The sequence below is a fragment of the Capricornis sumatraensis genome, chromosome 22 (genome assembly GCF_032405125.1).
Source record: "Capricornis sumatraensis isolate serow.1 chromosome 22, serow.2, whole genome shotgun sequence".
In the NCBI taxonomy this organism is placed as follows: Eukaryota; Metazoa; Chordata; class Mammalia; order Artiodactyla; family Bovidae; genus Capricornis; species Capricornis sumatraensis.
Window position 1 is genome coordinate 10135226 of NC_091090.1, and position 20295 is coordinate 10155520.

Sequence of the window (20295 nt, forward strand, 5' to 3'; positions counted from 1 at the left end):
AAAGTGGTTCCACTGTTACAGAACTCAGACTGTTGCAGAACTCAGACTGTTGCTGAGAGTTCTGAACCAAAGGAACATAACACCTCCATCTTCTGATTGTTTAAATTTAACTACTGACCATGTCAGATGGGATCATAATTCCATGATTAGTATAACTCTGAAATCAGAAAATAATTATGTCAGTGGTAAAATTTATCAATTTACTGTATTATGAATGGAGAAAGCATATTTAGCTGGTTGACTCAAAGATCAACATAGGTCAATAGACAAGACAGTCGTGTTTCCATTCTGAACATGACTTTAACATAAAAAATTCAGTTGCATTTGAAGCCCCATTAGGGAATCTGACACCTGCAGAAATATAATGTTCTACCATGTTATAAAATGCTAATAATTTCAAAATATATATTTGGGTTATTATAAATGAGTCCTTTCGATGTTTTAGAAAACCTAAGAAAAGTTCATAGTCACCAGCTGAATAATACAACAGCTAGATAGTCGTGCATCTAAAGGTTCAAAATGGGTGGCGGGATTCTGTGAAATCGTTTTGGATTTCAACTTGATTCTTCATGTTTTTGCAAAGCGATACTAATGAATGTCAATAAAATAAAGAAGGCCAGCTTTACAAGTGTTATGCAAATCAGATTTCCAATTCACAGCCGTCATATCAATATAAGGGCCACACTGCACTTGCCTCCCCAGCGCTCATCACAGACGGTAAAGAGAGCAGTTTTATTGGCTAAACCAGGCAGCATGGTGCTGCACTCCATGACGATGGCCTGAGGGATCATTATGACGCAGGACACGATCCAGATGATGACGATGCTGTTCCGGGCCCGCTTGGCTGTGCTCTTAAACATCAGAGGGTGACAGATAGCATACCACCGGTCCAAGGCAATGCAGCTCAGCGTGAGGACAGACACAGACACCGACACGGTCTAAAGAGAGAAGGAAGGTAGTACAGGGAAGCGCCAGCTGTTACATGGATGTCTCTCAATATTTGTACTATTTCAGAAGGGTAGGCCCACGGATAACCAGATTCAAAGTTGTCAAAAGACATTTCATTCAAGTGCTTCTATTTAAAAAATGGAAAAAAAAAGTGGCTACAAATAATAAGAGAAATGTATCAAGAAAAAGAATTACCTACTTCCCATTAAATATAAAAGTATATACTATGACTGAGTGCTAAGTTGCTTTGGTCAACTCCAACTCTTTGCAACCCCATGGACTGTAGCCCACTAGGCTCCTCTGTTCACGGAATTCTCCAGGCAAGAATGCTTCCAGGGGATCCTGGATTTGAACTCAATTCTTCTTTGGCATTGGCAGGAGGGCTCTTTACCACTAGCACCACTTGGGAAGCTGCCTCTTTTTTTATGCCAAGAGTTTTGATTTATATGACATTCTTTGAATAAAGATAAACATGATTTTGTTTTGGCATTTTTCCATTGATAAGGTAAATCTTATCTTCAAAGGTAAAAATATATATGTTCATAGATGGCACCCCACTCCAGTACTCTCGCCTGGAAAATCCCATGGACAGAGGAGCCTGGTAGGCTACAGTCCATGGAGTCACGAAGAGTCGGACATGACTGAGCAACTTCACTTTCACTTTTCACTTTCATGTATTAGAGAAGGAAATGGCAACCCACTCCAGTGTTCTTGCCTGGAGAATCCCAGGGACCAGGGAGCCTGGTGTGCTGCCATCTATGGGGTTGTACAGAGTTGGACACGACTGAAGTGACTTAGCAGTAGCAGTCTGAACTGGAAATTTTTCTTTTACTTATACACAATAATACGATGACATAGCTTTCTTTTAAATTAACATAGAAGAATTTGATTGCAATTGCATTTAATTAGCATTTTTGAATGATTGGTATCTCATTTCTTATTTTTAAATAACCAAGGTTATTCATATATCAGTTCATTTTCAACATGCAAATGCATGAGTTGTGATAAAAGGTAATCTTCTATATGGATTTCCTTGCCATAGTTTGCTCATTGCTGGAATAAGCAACCTATCTCTAAAATTTGAATAGGTTTACCTAATCCAGATTTCTATATAATTAATGGCATCACACATTTAGCTTGGAACTTTGAGAAAATAGCAAAGAAACATGTCATGTATGCCCATCCCCCATGATCAGTTTATATCATTGCTGTGCCATGCCAGCTCACTTCAGTCGTGTCCTACTCTGTGCAACACTATAGACTGTAGCCCCCCAGGCTCCTCTGTCCATGGGATTTGCCAGGCAAGAATACTGGAGTGGGTTGCCAGGCCCTCCTCCAGGGGATCTTCCCAACCCTGGGATCAAACCTGTGTCTGTTAAGTTTACTGCATTGACAGGAGGGTTCTTTACCACTGACGAAACCTGGGAAGCTCCAAGTTTATTTAACTATATTTAGTGCATTCTGTACTGAATGATCAGACCATTGGTTGACAAAATCAATTCTCTCAAAACCCTCTCTTTAAAAAGAAGCCTCATTCTCCTTTCTGTGATATATATATATATATATATATATATATATATATATATATATTTACAGATTTCTATTAACTTTCTTTTCAACACTTACAGCATGTTTAATTCATTAATGTATGGTTTATCTTCTCTATGGAACAAAGACCAATGGCAGGAGGGACTGTGCAAGACAGTCCCTGGCACAGTGCTTCATGTGTTTATTACGTGGCAGAGTTATCTTTCTCTATTTTTCTGTCCTAGTTGTATTGACCCTATAATATGTGAATGGGAGGGTGTCTCTTCTTCTTACATCAGGACCTTGCTTGTTGTTGCATTGACTATAGGTACAGATGAGTGAGAGTGATGTGCATACTGGTCCAGCAGAGGAGGAGAGGTTCTGGGCTAAGCATCAGGATCATATAGCCATTCTCATCTCCTCCCAGCTAGCTGCACAATGTGGGTCACCTACTTAACAATTGTTGGCAAATGTGTATATTTTTTTCCTATTAAATGAGTAAAATTGACAATAAGATGCTTGCCAACTCTGATTCTTTTGATTCTCATTAGAAAAGATGACAGAGTACAGTTGAAATCAATTCCACAACCAAGTTTCCTGGTAGGCAGCACATGGCACTTGCTAAATGTGAGATCTTGGGTGAGTTACTTAAGCTATGCCTCAATTTTCTCAACAGTAAACTTGCATGATAATCAGAGCCACTGCGGACTTGTTGGAAGAAGATTCAGTCCACGTGTGAAATGCCTCATCTGGGCCCGGTGTATAAAATGGTAAGTGTTTGTTACTCCTTGCTATGATGATGGCAGTGGTGATGGTGATTATACTATTCGTATTTTCTTCTATTCTCGAGCTTAAAGTTCTAGCTTCTAATTGGAGCAGACTGCTTTACAGTGAAGAATAGTTATGGAAATTACAAGTAAAGATGTAAACTGTTCTAAATTCTTGGGGGTTAATTTCAACTTTAATTTGAAAGGGATGAACTCTATCAGAGTAGGTTTCTGTTGGTTGATTTGTTGCTGTTCAGTTTCTCAGTCAGGTCTGACTCATTGCAACCCCATGGTCTGCAGAATGCCAGGCTTCCCTGCCCTTCACCATCTCCTGGAGCTTGCTCAAATTCATGGCCATTGAATTGGTGATGCCATCCAACCATCTCGTCCCCTGTTGTCCCTTTCTCCTGCCTTCAATCTCTCCCAGCATCAGGGTCCTTTCTAATGAGTTGACTCTTTGTATGAGGTGGTCAAAATATTGGAGCTTCAGCTTTACCATCAGTCCTTCCAATGAATCCTCATGGTTGATTTCCTTTAGGATTGACTAGCTTGATTTCCTTGCAGTCCAAGGGACTTTCAAGAGTCTTTTCTAGCACCAGAGTTCGAAGGCATCAATTTTTGGTGCTTAGCCTTTTGCATTGTCCAGCTTTCACATCCATACTTAACTACTGGAAAAAACCATAGCTTTGACTAGACAGACCTTTGTTGGCAAAGTAACACTTCTGCTTTTTAATATGCTGTCTAGGCTTGTAATAGCTTTCCTTCCAAGGTGCAAGCGTCTTTAAATTTCATGGCTGCAGTCACCATCTGCAGTGATTTTTGGAGCCCCCCAAAAAAGAAAACTTGCCACCACTTCCCCCTTTCCCTCTTCCATTTGCCATGAAGTGATGACCTTGTTTTATTTATTTTTTTTAGTGTTGAGTTTCAAGCCAGCTTTTTCACTCTCCTCTTTCACCCTCATCAAGAGGATCTTTAGCTCCTCTTCACTTTCCACCACTGGAGTTGTATCATTTGCATATCTGAGTCTGTTGATATTTCTCCTGGCAATCTTGATTCCACCTTGTTGATGGCACCTGGAAATTCCTTGGCACTGCCTTAGGGGACATTCACACCTTTCTCCAGTGTCTACTCTTTGCTCAACCTCTATTTCTCCTTGAGAATGTGTCAAGAATCCAGAGCCCTTCCAAATCCTTGCCAACCTGGGGATAGAGCGGTGGTCATCTAGCTCTACACAGTTGACCTTTCATGCTACTGAGCCAGGGCTATATTTATCCTCTCTAGCGATAAGAAACAAAAAGTTCTCAACAAGGCTTAGTATCTTGCTTTTCATAAATTCTAATCAACATGGGTGAATGGGATAGAAGTAATGTGATTCAAATTCTGAAGTCATTTCTAGGAGTTCCTTCAACTGCTTGCAATAATCAGTTCCAATCAGTGCACTTGAGAGATGGCTGTCCAGTGCCAATGGTGAGGCAGGGTGCAGTGCCTTCCCATGAGAGAACATGCTGGTTTGGACAATCTAACAGTATAATCCATTGAATGAACCCTTAGGCATCAGTGATTTAACAGTCGTTGTTTGACTACTGTATTTGCTGGTGTATAATATACTGTAGTATACAATTAGAATCCAGTGTACATAATTTTCTCAAAGGTGATACACAATTTCACCTTATCATAAGTGATTATAAATGAGAGTTCTGTTGTTGCTTTACACTTGTAGGAGTGCACTTCTGGGTGCCTTTTTCATTGAGATTTTGACAGTAGATCAAACCAAACTGATAGTATAAACCATTTCAGAAATGAATGTAGTGTGAATTGTGAACACTGTGAGTGGAGCAAAGTGAGGTGATGTGAACTTTCTTTTGCTGTCGGTGCTTTATGAGCATTTGCACTATGAGCACCCTGTGGTCAGGTCAATGTGGGAGTTTTCTCCGGTAGAGGAGTCAGTTTCATGCTGGCATAGAGATGTGACAGACAGCCCCAGAGATCCATGACAAGTAGAAATGGAAATTCTGCCAAATTGCATGTTTGGATGATAGGCACTAATAGACTGGAATGTAGGAAAGTGTGACCGAGAGAAAGAGGGAGACCATCCGCCTACTGAACACCCATCACCCAAATCTCAGCAGACTTTCGTTCTTTTCCTGTGCAGAGCCTCTTCAGTTATATTGAAAAAGTCACTCTGAAAAAGCAGTTCATTGCTCCTATAGGACTTCCTGGGTAGTAATATTCTCAGGTAGTAGTATTCTTTTAATCTGGTAAAGAATCTGCCTGCAATGAAGGAGACTCTGGTTCAATTCCTGGGCCAGGAAGTCCCCCTGGAAGAGGGGTAGGCTACCCACTTGTTGCAACTCCATAGCCAGGCTCCTCTGTCCCTGGAATCTTCCAGGCAAGAATACTGGAGTGGATTGCCATTTCCTATTCCAGGGGATCTTCCCAATCCATGATTCAAACTCCCATCTCTTGTATCTACTGCATTAGCAAAAATATTCTTTACCCACTGGCACCACCTGGGAAGGCTTGTAGGATGAAGCATACACTGGGATCGATATTGCCAGGAGAAATATCAATAACCTCAGATATGCAGATGATATCTCCCTTATGGCAGAAAGTGAAGTGGAACTAACAAGCCTCGTGATGAAAGCAAAAGAGAAGAATGAAAAAATTGGCTTAAAACTCAACATTCAGAAAACTAAGATCATGACATCTGGTCCCATCACTTCTTGGCAAATATATGGAGAAACAATGGAAACAGTGACTTTATTTTCTTGGGCTCCAAAATCACTGCAGATGGTGACTGCAGCCATGAAATTAAAAGACACTTGCTCCTTAGAAGAAAAACTATTACCAACCTAGACAGTGTATTCAAAAGCAGAGACATTACTTTGTCAGCAAAGGTCCATCTAGTCGAAGCTACGGTTTTTCCAGTAGTCGTATGGATGTGATAGTTGGACTACAGAGAAAGCTGAGTGCCAAGGAATTGATGCTTTTGAACCATGGTGTTGGAGAAGACTCTTGAGAGTCCCTTGGACTACAAGGAGATCCAACCAGTCAATCCTTAAAGAAATCAGTCCTGAATATTCATTGGAAGGAAGGACTGATGCTGAAGCCAAAACGCCAACATTTTGGCCACCTGATGAGAACTGACTCATTGGAAAAGACCCTGATGCTGAGAAAGATTGAAAGCAGGAGGAGAAGGGGACAACAGAGGATGAGATGATTGTATTGCATCACCGACTTGATGGACATGAGTTTGAACAAGCTCTGGGAGTTGGTGATGGACAGGGAAGCCTAGAGTGCTGCAGTCCATGGGGTTGCAAAGAGTTAGACATGACTGAGCAACTGAATGGAAATGAACCTGTCTTGACAACTCATTTTGTTTCATCACTGAATAATATTCTATTATCTGGTTGTAATTAGTTTATCTATTCATCTACTGAAGGACATCTTAGTTACCTCAAAGTTTTGGTCATCATGGATAAAGCTGCAATAGATATTTGCATGAGAGTTTTTCTGTGTATGTAAATTTTCAACTTTTGAGAGGTAAGTATCAAGGAATGCAATTGCTGGATCATATATTGGGACTGTTTTGTTAAAAAAAAAATCAGTCTTCCAAAATGGCTGTAACATTTTTCATTATCCTCACCAGCAATGAATGAGAGTTCCTGTTGCTGCACATCCTTGCCAGCTTTTGTTGTTGTCAGAGTTTCATAGTTTGACCGTTCTAATAAGTATGTAGTGATATTTCATTATTTTAATTTGCAGTTCACTGATGAAATGTGATGAAGGACATCTTTTCATGTTTCTTTGCCATTTGTGTATCTTCTTTAGTAAGATGTAGTTAATGTCTTTTGTCTATGTTTTAGTTGGGTTGTTTATTTTCAGATTGCTTAGTTTTAACAGCTCTTTGTGTATTTCAGATGTTGTTGTTGTCGTTTAGTCCCTAAGTCATGTCTGCTTCTTTTGCAACCCCATGGACTGTAGCCCACCAGGCTCTTCTGTCCATGGAGATTTCCCAGTCAAGAATACTGTAGTGGGTTATCATTTCCTTCTCCAGCATTTTTTCCTGCCCCAGGGATCAAACCCATGTCTCCGGCATGGTAAGCAGATTCTTTACCACTGAGCCACCTGGGAAGCCCTTATTTTAGACTGCAGTCACTTATTAGACATATCTTTGGCAAATATTTTCTCCCAGTTTGTGCTTTGCCTTCTCATTCTGTTTCCACTGAATTTTGCAGAGCAGAAGTTTTTAATGTTAATGAAGTCAGCTTATCAATGATTTATTTCAAGAAGCACATCTTTGTTGTCACATCTAAAAAGTCATCAAAATACTCAAGGCCATTTGGAGTTTCTTCTAAGTCATATTCTAAGAGTTTTGTAGCTTTGCATTTTACATTTGGGTCTATGACCCATTTTCGGTCAATTTTTCTGAAGAGTGTAAGGTCTGTGTTTAAATTCTTCTTGCCTCAGTTTGTTATCATTGGGTGCATATTGTCATTTCCTCCAAATATTATGATATCATCTTGGAGGCCAGATGGAATAAGAACTAGATTGTGGAGTGTGGTCATGGGAACTAGAGGGGAGTGGCCAGCATTTCACTCATTGTCCAATTGCTAAAGGAAATCCAGGTCTTTTAGAACTGTGGCTATGAACACCAGTTTGGGAAAATTTTTAAGGATTTCAGAGATATCAGAATATCAATCAGAAAAGTATTCTCTGGAAGTATTTGTTCTTAACTTGTTATAGAGCAACTAGTTGTAGAAAAGTGGATTTCAGAGCTGAACAACAGAACACTAGTGATAATGATGATGACAGATGTTTATTGAGAACACACTGTTTTTATAAGGCCAGAGTCTTCCAGAGACTAATATCTGTGCCAAATGGTCATACAGTTATCTAAGTAGTTGAGCACAGCAACCACAAGACATATTTATAATTGAAATTATTAATCTTTTAAAATAAATGAATCTCAAAGAGCTTGTGTATTTGGCTCAATGGTATACAATCAGTGAATGGCAGAATGGAGGTTCCAAATGTGGCAGTTTAATTCAGACCTAAACTAAAACATGTTCCCTGTACTGCTTTGACAGTATAGCTCTTGATTTCTCAGAAGTAAATGAGACTACTTATAAAAACAATACTCAATTATTTGGATTGGGATAACCTCAATCATTGAGGGTTCAAGTTCTTTAATTTATAATCAGACAATTAGAGATCAAAGAAGCAAAAGGTTTATGCAGCACAGGATTCTGACACTTTTTTACCCAGAACTTACCTTGTTTACCCAAAAAGTTTCTAGTATTACTTTCCTTAAGTTTGCCAATTTCTCTCTTAATGCACTAAGTATTTACTAATGGGCCACGGCTATAAATGAAAATGATTATGCATTTTTGGGGTAGTTTTTGACCCCCCAAAAGCATGCAAAGCATTTACCTGTAAATAAGGAATCGCTTTACAGAGGGACTGTCCGAAGAACCAGGTCTCAGTAATGTCCACAACTAACGTGGCTGGAAGGCAGGTGATGGTCACAAGCACATCAGCCAGAGAAAGGTTGACGATGAAGTAATTGGTCACCGTCCTCATGTGGTGGTTCTTCCACACGGCCACACAAACTGATTTGGAAAGAGAAAGGAATGTTCTCTGTTAGGGACTGAACGTCCATGGTGTGGAACGTGCAATGAAACAGACATTCATATATTAAGATCCTACTCCCTCAAAAGAATATGGGGTACATATACACAAAGGAATATTACTCAGCCACAAAAAAAGAATGAGAGCGTGTCATCTGCAGCAACATGGATGGAACTAGAGATTATTGCATTAAGTGAAGTAAGTCAGATAAAGACAAATAGTATGCAATATCCATTATATGTGGAAATCTAAAATATGACACAAATAGATCTGTTTTTGAAGAAGAAACAGGATCACAAACATAGAAAACAGACTGGTGGTTGTGGAGGAGAAAGAGCCTGAGAAGTGATGGGCTGGGAAGTTGGGATTAGATGTAAGCTTTACATGTAGAATGGATAAGTGATAACATCCTACAGTATAGTGTGTGTGCATGCAGTCGTGTCCAACTCTTTGTGACCCCATGGATGGTAGCCCGCCAGGTTTCTCTGTCCATGGAATTTTCCAGGCAAGGGTACCGGAGTGGGTTGCCATTTCTTACTCCAGGGGATCTTCCCAACCGAGGGATTAAATCCACGTTTCCTGTGCCTCCTGCATTGGCAGGTGGATTTTTTAACCACTGAGCACCTGGGAAGCCACTCCTACCATATAGCATAGGGAACTATAATCAATATCCTATGAGAAGCCATAATGGAAAGTAACATGTATATGTCTATGTAAATATTACTGAATCACTTTGCTGTACCATAGTAATCAACAAAACATTGTAAATCAACTATACTTCAATTAAAAAAAAAAAAGGATCCTGACCCCCAGTGTGATGGTATTAGGAAGTGGGCCTTTGGAAAATGCGTTGGTCATGAGGGTGGAGGCTTTGTGAAGGGCACTAGAGCCTTATAAAGGGAGCTAGTATAAGGGATCTCTCCTTATACAGAGAGATCTTTCACCTCTTCCACCACTTGAGGATACAGCAAAAAAAATTGCCTGTTCTTAACAAACCAGGAAGTGGGCTCTGCCCAGACACTGAAGCTGCCAGAGCCTTGACCTTGCACTTCTCAGAATCCAGAACTGAGACACTAACTTCTGTTGTTTATAAGCCATTCAGTTCACAGTACTCTGTTACAGCAGGATTGACAGACTAAGGCAGGAACTAAACAAAGAAAATCGGTCTGAGGGAATACTGTCAAGCTGGCTAGTACCCCTGCAATTCCACAAATAAATATTGCCAAAGGGAGATAATTTAAGGCGGCCCTCTGTTTTCACTGAATCAGTCAATCTGTGTGAATTCTCAATATATGCTTAAAATCAGTCCCCTTACCTTGCAAGGCATTTCTCAATGGCTCATATGGCTGTGTTTTTAAATTGATTTTGAATTTCATTTTCCAGAAACTAAAGAACAATCTTTGATTTATCATTTTATCCCCTCAGTGGGCAGCATGTAGTAGATACTCAGGAAATATTAATATTTGCTGAATTGAGATGAATAAAGAGCTTGCTATTTTTCAGTGAACTGTGGTGTTACCTCATCCATCATATTGACCCATATCTGCTCCTTTAGGACTTATAAGAGATGAAGACGCTTAAAGACAAAAGTCTACAATTATTCAGTTCCTATTATTGCCAGATATCGAGGTGAATAGTTCATACCCTTGAGTTATTTAATCTCAATGACAATCCCAAGGGAATTCATCATTACTGATGTTTCGTATATTATGATGTCAATGACACACAGGGGTTTTGTGGAACTTGTTGGGGACAAATGGCTTATAAAGCAGGGAATCACCATGACAACTGGGCTTATACACCAAGTGAAGCGCTGGTCGTTCCACTGCATTGGTTACCTTCTTTTGTGAATTAAAGAGTTATTTAAAAAAATGAAAGAATTATTTTTAAAAAGCACATCTAAATTCTAGAAATGCTTTCCTTTCTACTACGCTTATTGGCCTCTAAACTGCCTCAGATAAAACATACTCTCACAGCCAAGCCTCCCTCATTTTCTCAGAGCATCCCCCTCTCTAAAATGCATGCTGTGTCACTAAGCCACTCCTTATGGAAAGAGCATCTAGTCCCTTGATTCTCCGTCCTCCCTCTGATGTATCCAAAGGTTACATAATCACTGGTCCCAGAATCATATAGGTATAAGCATTGCTACCCACATCTGTTGTTGGATTTGCTTCATGAAATGTAACTAAGTAACTGAATTTACCTGAACTATTGTTAACCTGTCAGAGCTGTCATCCGTGCACCCAAGTGATGCAGTGATTAGTAACCTTCCGTAGTGAAGAAATAAAAGTGTATTTTGTTAAATTTGAGTCGTTTAGTGAGGATTTCTTTTTGACAATTATGTACCAGTTATTATGAGTGTCATACGTTGAAAAATTCTTTTACTAGCTCCTGAAGCTGAAATTACACTCCAGTCACCAACAGATGATCATTTATTGAAATATCTGAATTTCTGAGGATTTAATTGTGAAAACTTCACATCTTCCTCCAACTCTAGCACATAAGTACCGAAAACTCAAGAGAGCTTTGTTAGGATACACTGTAGCCTTTATTGTCTGAAAATGCTGCTGATGAATCATTCACTTCTCAGAAATGCTTGAAACACACACACACAAACCCATCTTATCAGTTGACTAACACATTATCATGGCTTGTTATGAGAAAACTGAAAAAAAAAATCACACTTCGATACTTGGTCAATAAATGGTCCAAATGGGATCTAGGAATGAAAAGAAGACTTAAAAAAATACAATCAGTTCTAGTTTAACTCCCAATTCTCCATATTTTGAGGGTGAGGAATGGCAGTGATAGGAGGCCAGTGTTAATGCATGACGTCTAAGCAATGTGAGAGCAAGTAGATCACCAATAAACACTTACATTTCCTGTGTCCTGTTGTAAACAATTTAAATTATTAACTAGTTTAATCTCCATAATAAGCAGGGTGATAATATACAGCCTTGACGTACTCCTTTTGCTATTTGGAACCAGTCTGTTGTTCCATGTCCAGTTCTAACTGTTGCTTCCTAACCTGCATACAGATTTCTCAAGAGGCAGGTTAGGTGGTCTGGTATTCCCATATCTTTCAGAATTTTCCACAGTTTATTGTGATCCACACAGTCAAAGGCTTTGGCATAGTCAATAAAGCAGAAATAGATGTTTTCCTGGATCTCTCTTGCTTTTTCCATGATCCAGTGGATGTTGGTAATTTGATCTCTGGTTCCTCGGCCTTTTCTAAAACCAGCTTCATGGGAAATAGATGGGGAAACAGTGGAAACAGTGTCTGACTTTATTTTTGGGGGCTCCAAAATCACCGCAGATGGTGACTGCAGCCATGAAATTAAAAGACGCTTACTCCTTGGAAGAAAAGTTATGACCAACCTAGATAGCATATTCAAAAGCAGAGACATTACTTTGCCGACTAAGGTCTGTCTAGTCAAGGTTATTGTTTTTCCAGTGGTCATGTATGGATGTGAGAGTTGGACTGTGAAGAAGGCTGAGCACTGAAGAACTGATGCCTTTGAACTGTGGTGTTGGAGAAGACTCTTGAGAGTCCCTTGGACTGCAAGGACATCCAACCAGTCCATTCTAAAGGAGATCAACCCTGGGATTTCTTTGGAAGGAATGATGCTAAAGCTGAAACTCCAGTACTTTGGCCACCTCATGCGAAGAGTTGACTCATTGGAAAAAACTCTGATGCTGGGAGGGATTGGGGGCAGGAGGAGAAGGGGATGACCCAGGATGAGATGGCTGGATGGCATCACGGACTCGATGGACGTGAGTCTGAGTGAACTCCGGGAGATGGTGATGGACAGGCAGGCCTGGCGTGCTGCGATTCATGGGGTTGCAAAGAGTCGGACACGACTGAGCGACTGAACTGAACTGAACTGAAATCTCCATAATAACACTATAAAGTGATTACTATTTCTGTCTAACATGTGGAAAACTGATGCAAGGGAGGTTATGGAATCTACCTAAGGATGAATAGCTAGTAAATGCTGACTTAAGATTTAATCTTATACACCATGCATACCATTCTATTATGTATCAGTACCTATCAGTGAAGCAGAAGGTGAAAGGCAGCTGTCTACCTCTCTTTGGCAAGACTCTAATGCATGTCCATTGAATTCTAGAGTCGGAGATCGTCAGTTTAATCAGATGCATAAATCAGCTCTGTGGCATTCCTGATTCATTTCTGCTTGCACATTTTTAATAGTGGGGAATTTGCAACTTAGGGCTGCCCTGGTAGCTCAGCTGTAAAAGAATCATCCTGCCAATGCAGGAGGCCTGAGTTCAATCCCTCAGTCAGGAAAAGCCCCTGGAGAAGAAAGCAAAACCTACTCCAGTAATCTTGCCTGGGAAATCTCATGGACAGGGGAGCCTGGCAGTTTATAGTCCATGGGGTTTCAAAAGAGTAGGACATGACTTAGGGACCAAACAACAAAAGCAACACCAATTTATGACTTGCTTAAGCCCTTGGCTTCTATTTTGCGGTGAATTTAGCTACCAGCAAGTTCTTATTCATGTTGAGTTGATGTCTGTTTCCCCTTCAATTCTGTTCATGGGGTCTTTAGTCATTTCTGGAACCCAAGGAATAAACTTACCTCCTTTTTTTACATCAGACTTGTATTAATTTCCCAGAGCTACTTTAGAGTACCACAGGTTGGTGTTTTAAAGCCACAGAAACATATTTTCACAGAGTTCTGGAGTCAGAAGTCAAAAGTCAGGGTCAGGAGGGTCATGCTGCCTCTGAAACTTGTAGATAATTCCTTGCTTGCTGCTCTCGTGGCTTCTGGGGGTTGGCTGTTAACATGGCCTCCCCTGGGTGTGGCTCTCTACATCCAGTCTCTCTCTCCTCCATCATCACTTGGTCTTTTCTCCTGCCTCTCTGTATCCACATGGCTATCTCCTGACAAGGACACCAGTCCTATTGAACTGGGGGCTCACTGTCCTCCAGTAAGAATACTGAACTGGTTTGCCGTTCCCTTCTCCAGGGGACCACGTTTTGTCAGAACTCTCCACCGTGACCCGTCCATCTTGGGTGGCCCTACATGCCATAGCTCATAGTCCCATTGAGTTAGACAATGTTGTGGTCATGTGATCAGATTGGTTACTTTTCTGTGATTATTGTTTTCAGTCTGTCTGTCCTCTGATGGAGAAGGATAAGAAGTCCTGGTGTGGATGTGACTGGTGATGGAAGTAAAGTCCAATGCTGTAAGAGCAATATTGCATAGGAACCTGGAATGTTAGGTCCATGAATCAAGGAAAATTGGAAGTGGTCAAACAGGAGATGGCAAGAGTGAACATCAATATTTTAGGAATGGGTGAATTTAACTCAGATGACCATTATATCTAGTACTGTGGGCAAGAATCTCAGAGAAGAAATGGAGTAGCCATCATAGTCAACAAAAGAGTTTGAAATGCAGTAATTGGATGCAATCTGAATAAAAAGACAAAATGATCTCTATTTGTTTCCAAGGCAAACCGATCAATATCACAGTAATCCCAGTCTAGATCCTGAACAGTAATGTTGAAGAAGCTGAAATATACAGATTTGATGTACTCCTTTCCCAATTTAGAATCAATCCATTGTTCCATGTCAAGTTCTAACTGTTGCTTCCTGACCTGCATACAGATTTCTCAGGAGGAAGGTCAGGTGGTCTGGTATTCTGATCTCTTGAAGAATTTTCCAGTTTGCTTTGATCCACACAGCCAGGGGCTTTGGTATAGTCAATAAAACAGAAGTAGATGTTTTTCTGGAACTCTCTTTCTGTTCTGATGATCCATTGGATGTTGGCAATTGGATCTCTGGTAACTCTGCCTTTTCTAAATCCAGGTTGTACATCTGGAAGTTCATGGTTCACCTACTGTTGAAGCCTGCCTTGGAGGATTTTGAGCATTACTTTGCTGGCATGGGAGATGAGTGCAATTGTGTGGTAGTTTGAACATTCTTTGCCATTGCCATTCTTTGGGAATGGAAAGAAAATCGACCTTTTCCAGTTCTGTGGTCATTGCTGAACTTTTCAAATTTGCTGGCATATTGAGTGCAGCACTTTCATAGCATCAACATTTAGGATTTGAAATAGCTCAACGGAATTCTGTCACCACCACTAGCTTTGTTCGTAGTGATGCTTCCTAAGGCCCACTTGACTTCTCATTCCAGGATGTCTGGCTCTAGGTGAGTGATCATGCCATTGTGATTATCTGGGTCATGAAGACCTTTTTTGTACATTTCTTCTGTGTATTCTTGCCACCTCTTCTTAATATCCTCTGCTTCTGTTATGGCTATACCATTTCTGTCCTTCACTGTGCCCATCTTTGCATGAAATGTTCCCTTGGTGTCTCTAATCTTCTTGATGAGTTCTCTAGTATTTCCCGTTCTCTTGTTTTCCTCTATATCTTTGCCTTGATCACTGAGGAAGGCTTTCTTATCTCTCCTAGCTATTTTTGGAACTCTGCATTCAGATGGGTATATCTTTCCTTTTCTCTTTTGCCTTTTGCTTCTCTTCTTTTCACAGCTGCTTGTAAGGCCTTCTCAGACAACCATTTTGCCTTTTTAAATTAATTTTTCTTGGAGATGGTCTTAATGCCTCCTGTACAATGTCATGAACCACTCTCCATAGTGCTTCAGGCACTCTGTCTATCAGAACTAATCCCTTGAAACTATTTGTCACTTCCATTGTATAGTCGTAAGGGATTTGATTTAGGTCATACCTGAGTGGTTTAGTGTTTTACCTTACTTTCTTCAATTTAAGTCTGAATTTGGCAATAAGGAGTTCATGATCTGAGCCAGTCAGCTCCTGGTCCAATTTTTATTGGCTGTACAGAGCTTCTTCATCTTTGGCTGCAAAGAATATAATCAATCTGATTTTGGTGTTGACCATCTGGTGATGTCCATGTGTAGAGTCTTCTCTTGTGTTGTTGGAAGTGGGCATTTCCTATGACCAGTGCGTTCTCTTGGCAAAACTCTGTTAGCCTTTGCCCTGCTCATTCTGTACTCCAAGGCCAAATTTGCCTGTTACTCCAGGTGTTTCTTGACTCCCTACTTTTGCTTCCAGACCCTATAATGAACAGGACATATTTTTGGGGTGTTAATTCTAGAAGTTCTTGTAGGTCTTCATAGAACCATTCAACTTCAGCCTCTTCAGCATTACTGGCTGGAGCAAAGAGTTAGATTACTGTGATATTGAGTGGTTTGCCTTGGAAACTAACAGAGAATATTCTGTCATTTTTGAGATTGCATCCAAGTACTGCATTTCTGACTCTTTTGTTGACTATGATGGCTACTCCATTTCTTCTAAGGGATTCTTGCCCACAGTAGTAGATATAATGGTCATCTGAGTTAAAATTCACCCATTCCAGTCTAGTTTAGTTCACTGATTCCTAAATTGCTGATGTTCACTCTTGCCATCTCCTTTTTGACTACTTCCAATTTAACTTGACTAAAGATTATGACTATGCTTATTTCCCAAAACTTAATTTCTCTGGATGCAACATTGCCAGATCCTTCATACATGATAGCAAGATTATCCTTCCATGGCCCTGGTCTCTTTATTGAGAAAATGCTGAAAATAACCAGCAATTCTTTTTAAATGAACTAGCTATTTAGAACTGAGCACATCTTTGGGAGCACATCTCCTCAATTTGGGTTGAACAAATATCTAATATTGTGTTATTTTATTCATTGCTCCATTCAAAATATTAAATATACAATGGAAACACAGCCTTCTCCTCATAAGACATCAAAATTATACAGAGTTAAATTCATCGTCTTTTCCTATATTCTCACACCCAGACTTTACACTTCTCTGAAGTATAGCATTCTTCTTTTTTCTCCTCTGTAACCTATGTTTAAAATCCTCCAAATATCTCTTATCTCTATAATTGTCTTTCTATTCCCTCTACGATTACCTGGTTATATTGTAATAGCCATTAGCTAAAGCATTGCACTGACCTCCCTGCACCCTGCTCCCTGTACTTGTGTCCACTTTATCCATTGGTACCATTCACGTCAGTTAGATTATCTCTTTCATTTCAATAGGAGTCTCTCCTTTCCTTCAGGATTAAATAAAAAATCATCAGATAGCCATTCTACCACCCAGGTCTTGTTTAACTTTCCCTTATATCTTGCAATACTGTCCATACAGTATTACAGGATTAAGTTAGATATTTCACATTATATCAATCATGTTCCATGTCAAAGTGTTTGCTAATGCCATTCCTCTATTTAGAAGTGACCACACTCTATTTCAATCCCATATTCAGTTCAGTTCAGTCGCTCAGTTGTGTCCGACACTTTGTGACCCCATGAATCGCAGCATGCCAACTCCCGGAGTTCACTCAGACTCATGTCCATTGAGTCAGTGATGCCATCCAACCATCTTATCCTCTGTCATCCGCTTCTCCTCCTGCTCCCAATCCCTCCCAGCATCAGAGTCTTTTCCAATGAGTCAACTCTTGGCATGAGGTGGCCAAAGTACTAGAGTTTCAACTTTAGCATCATTCCTTCCAAAGAAATCCCAGGGCTGATCTCCTTCAGAATGGACTGGTTGGCTATCTTTGTAGTCCAAGGGACTCTTAAGAGTCTTTTCCAACACCATAGTTCAAAAGCATCAATTCTTCGGCACTCAGCTTCCTTCACAGTCCAACTCTCACATCCATACATGACCACTGGAAAAACCATAGCCTTGACTAGACGGACCTTAGTCGGCAAAGTAATGTCTCTGCTTTTCAATATGCTGTCTAGTTTGGTCATAACTTTCCTTCCAAGGAGTAAGCGTCTTTTAATTTCATGGCTGCAGTTACCATTTGCAGTGATTTTGGAGCCCAAAAAATAAAGTCTGACCCTGTTTCCACTGTTTCCCCATCTATTTCCCATCAGGTGATGGGACCAGATGCCATGATCTTCGTTTTCTGAATGTTGAGCTTTAAGCCAACTTTTTCACTCTCCTCTTTTACTTTCATCAAGAGGCTTTTTAGCTCCACTTCACTTTCTGCCATAAGGGTGGTATCATCTGCATATCTGAGGTTATTGATATTTCTCCCAGCAATCTTGATTCCAGCTGGTGCTTCTTCTAGTCCAGCATTTCTCATGATGTACTCTGCATAGAAGTTAAATAAGCAAGGTGACAATATACAGCCTTGACGTACTCCTTTTCCTATTTGGAACCAGTCTGTTGTTCCATGTCCAGTTCTAACTGTTGCTTCCTGACCTACATACAGGTTTCTCAAGAGGCAGGTCAGGTGGTCTGGTATTCCCATCTCTTTCAGAATTTTCTCAAAAAACTAAATACAGCTCCCCCCTTCCACCCCCCCCCCAAAAAAAAAGAGAGAGAGAGAAACAAAAACCAATGAATCAAATGATGGATTTGGTTTCATGAAATTTCTCTTACTTAGTCTGGTTCAACATGACTGCTTTCTCTTTTGAAACTATATTACATCATAAAAAATGAAATAATGCCATTTCAGTAACATAAATTATTTTGACCTACATATTATCATACTAAGTGAAGTTAGAGAAAGATAAATGCCATATGATATCAACTTCTATGTGGAATCTAATAAAAATGATACAAGTGAACTTATTTTAAAACACAGAAACCGACTCACAGATCTCAAAATCAAACGTACGGATACTGAGGGGAACCTGGGGAATGAAGGGGTGAATTAGGAGATCTGGATAACATACACTCACTACTATACATAAAATAGATAAACAGCAAGGATCTACAACATAGCACAGGGAAGTCTACTCAGTATTCTGCAAAAACCTATACACATACATATAAATACAACTGATTCATTTTGTTGTCCACCTGAAACTAACACAGCATTATACATCAAATATACTACAATAAAATTTTTTGAAAAGAAAAAAGCAGTTTAAATTAAGAAAAAAACATTACTTTTACCTTTCCTGATCACGAATCACATTCTAAAATTATTATGGACTATTCTGGGTTTTGCATTTTCTGTTGTTATTTTCTCATTGGTACCTAGACTCCTTTTCAATTTGAGCTGGGCTTTTTCTTTCTCTTAAACTTCTTGGTTTCAAAAGCTTTTCTCCCAGTGCAAACACTGCCTAGAACCTTCTTTGCAATAACTTAATATTCATAACATTGCTTTGTTCATATGCTTACAGTGTGTTACTGCGTTGGTATTATAAAGAATCATAAGGTTCTTTAAAAGGAGAGGAAAAAACCCAGTGGCTGAATGGAGCAGTTATTTTCCTCAATTCTTTTAAGTAAAGTCTGACACTTGACAGGGAACTTGGCTGCCTGTCAATTATTTCCCTGGCACTCAATTCCCCGTATACAGCCTTCTGATGAGGCTTGGTAGGTCTGAGACATGAACTTGGTACTGTTTTTGAAACTGGTTCTCTGAATGATCATGATCCACCAACATTAAAGTTAGTTTGTGATTAGTCTGCACTTAAAAGCCGGCCTGCATTAACCAGGAAGAGGTGAGGGATGGTTGTACACAGAGGGGTGAGAGGGGATAACAGAGGGTGGAGGTGCGGCTTGAGTGAAAATCTATTAACACCTCTAACGTGGATTTTTATTTGAAACAGATTTTTTGAGGTGCAGAGGTGCATGAAGATAAAAGTCCTTTTATTCCTTTCTCTTTCACCCCTCATCTGGTCCGTCATCTCTTCTTCTCCTAGAATCTGATGATATATAGCTTGCATCTTTTCTCTGCAGTACTGACAGATGGAACATGACTCCAGCTATATGAGAGCATCTGTAGCCAGTGATGTAGAGGGGGATTTAAACTGTAATATAGAGATGCAGCCTTTAAGAAGCCAGTGCCTGTAATGGGATGGGCCAAAGTTAAACTGACTTTCAAAAGGGAAAGAAAAGTATTAACACAAAAAGCCCATTGCAACTTTAATCTGCATGTATGGTGAACTGTCTTTTGTTTTAATAACCATCAGACTATATATGGACAAGGTTAATTTATCTCTCCAATCAGTCCTTGCACCTGGACAAATTTAAACTACGGTGATACACTGTTCATCTGTTGGTGAGACTGCATAAACATACATACATGTAGGTCTTGAACAACTTGCAATTGATTATGAGAAAGAAGAGATTGTATGATATATAATTAGCATGTTATTGTGACTCTTGAAAGATCTGCACTAAATATTTCAAGTTATTTTAAGCATTTTCATATTTATTTAATTTTTCAACATTAAAACAATGTATAGGTGTTATACTAACTGAAATAAGCCAGACACAAAAAGACAATGATTATATAATTCTACTTATATGAAGTACTTAGTCAAATCCCTAAAGACAGAAAGAAGAATGCTAGTTGCCAGGGTCTTTGGGGAGGGGATAGTGGGTTATAATTGTTTAAGTAGAAAGAATTTTAGTTTTACAAGATGAAAAATGTTCTGGGGATACATAATGGTGATGATTGA

The 20295-nt window shown here is 39.7% G+C and overlaps 1 protein-coding gene across 1 annotated transcript in view; it reads right to left on the reverse strand.

Moving 5' to 3' along the window:
- The window catches only part of HCRTR2 (hypocretin receptor 2), a 132621-nt gene that overhangs the window by 27341 nt on the left and 84985 nt on the right, over window positions 1-20295 (reverse strand). Inside the window, exons 2-3 of the mRNA XM_068960949.1 lie at window positions 8676-8854; window positions 695-938 (exon numbers count right to left, since the gene is read on the reverse strand). Of these exons, the coding sequence (XP_068817050.1) occupies window positions 695-938; window positions 8676-8854 (423 nt within the window). The remainder of the gene's footprint in view (window positions 1-694; window positions 939-8675; window positions 8855-20295) is intronic.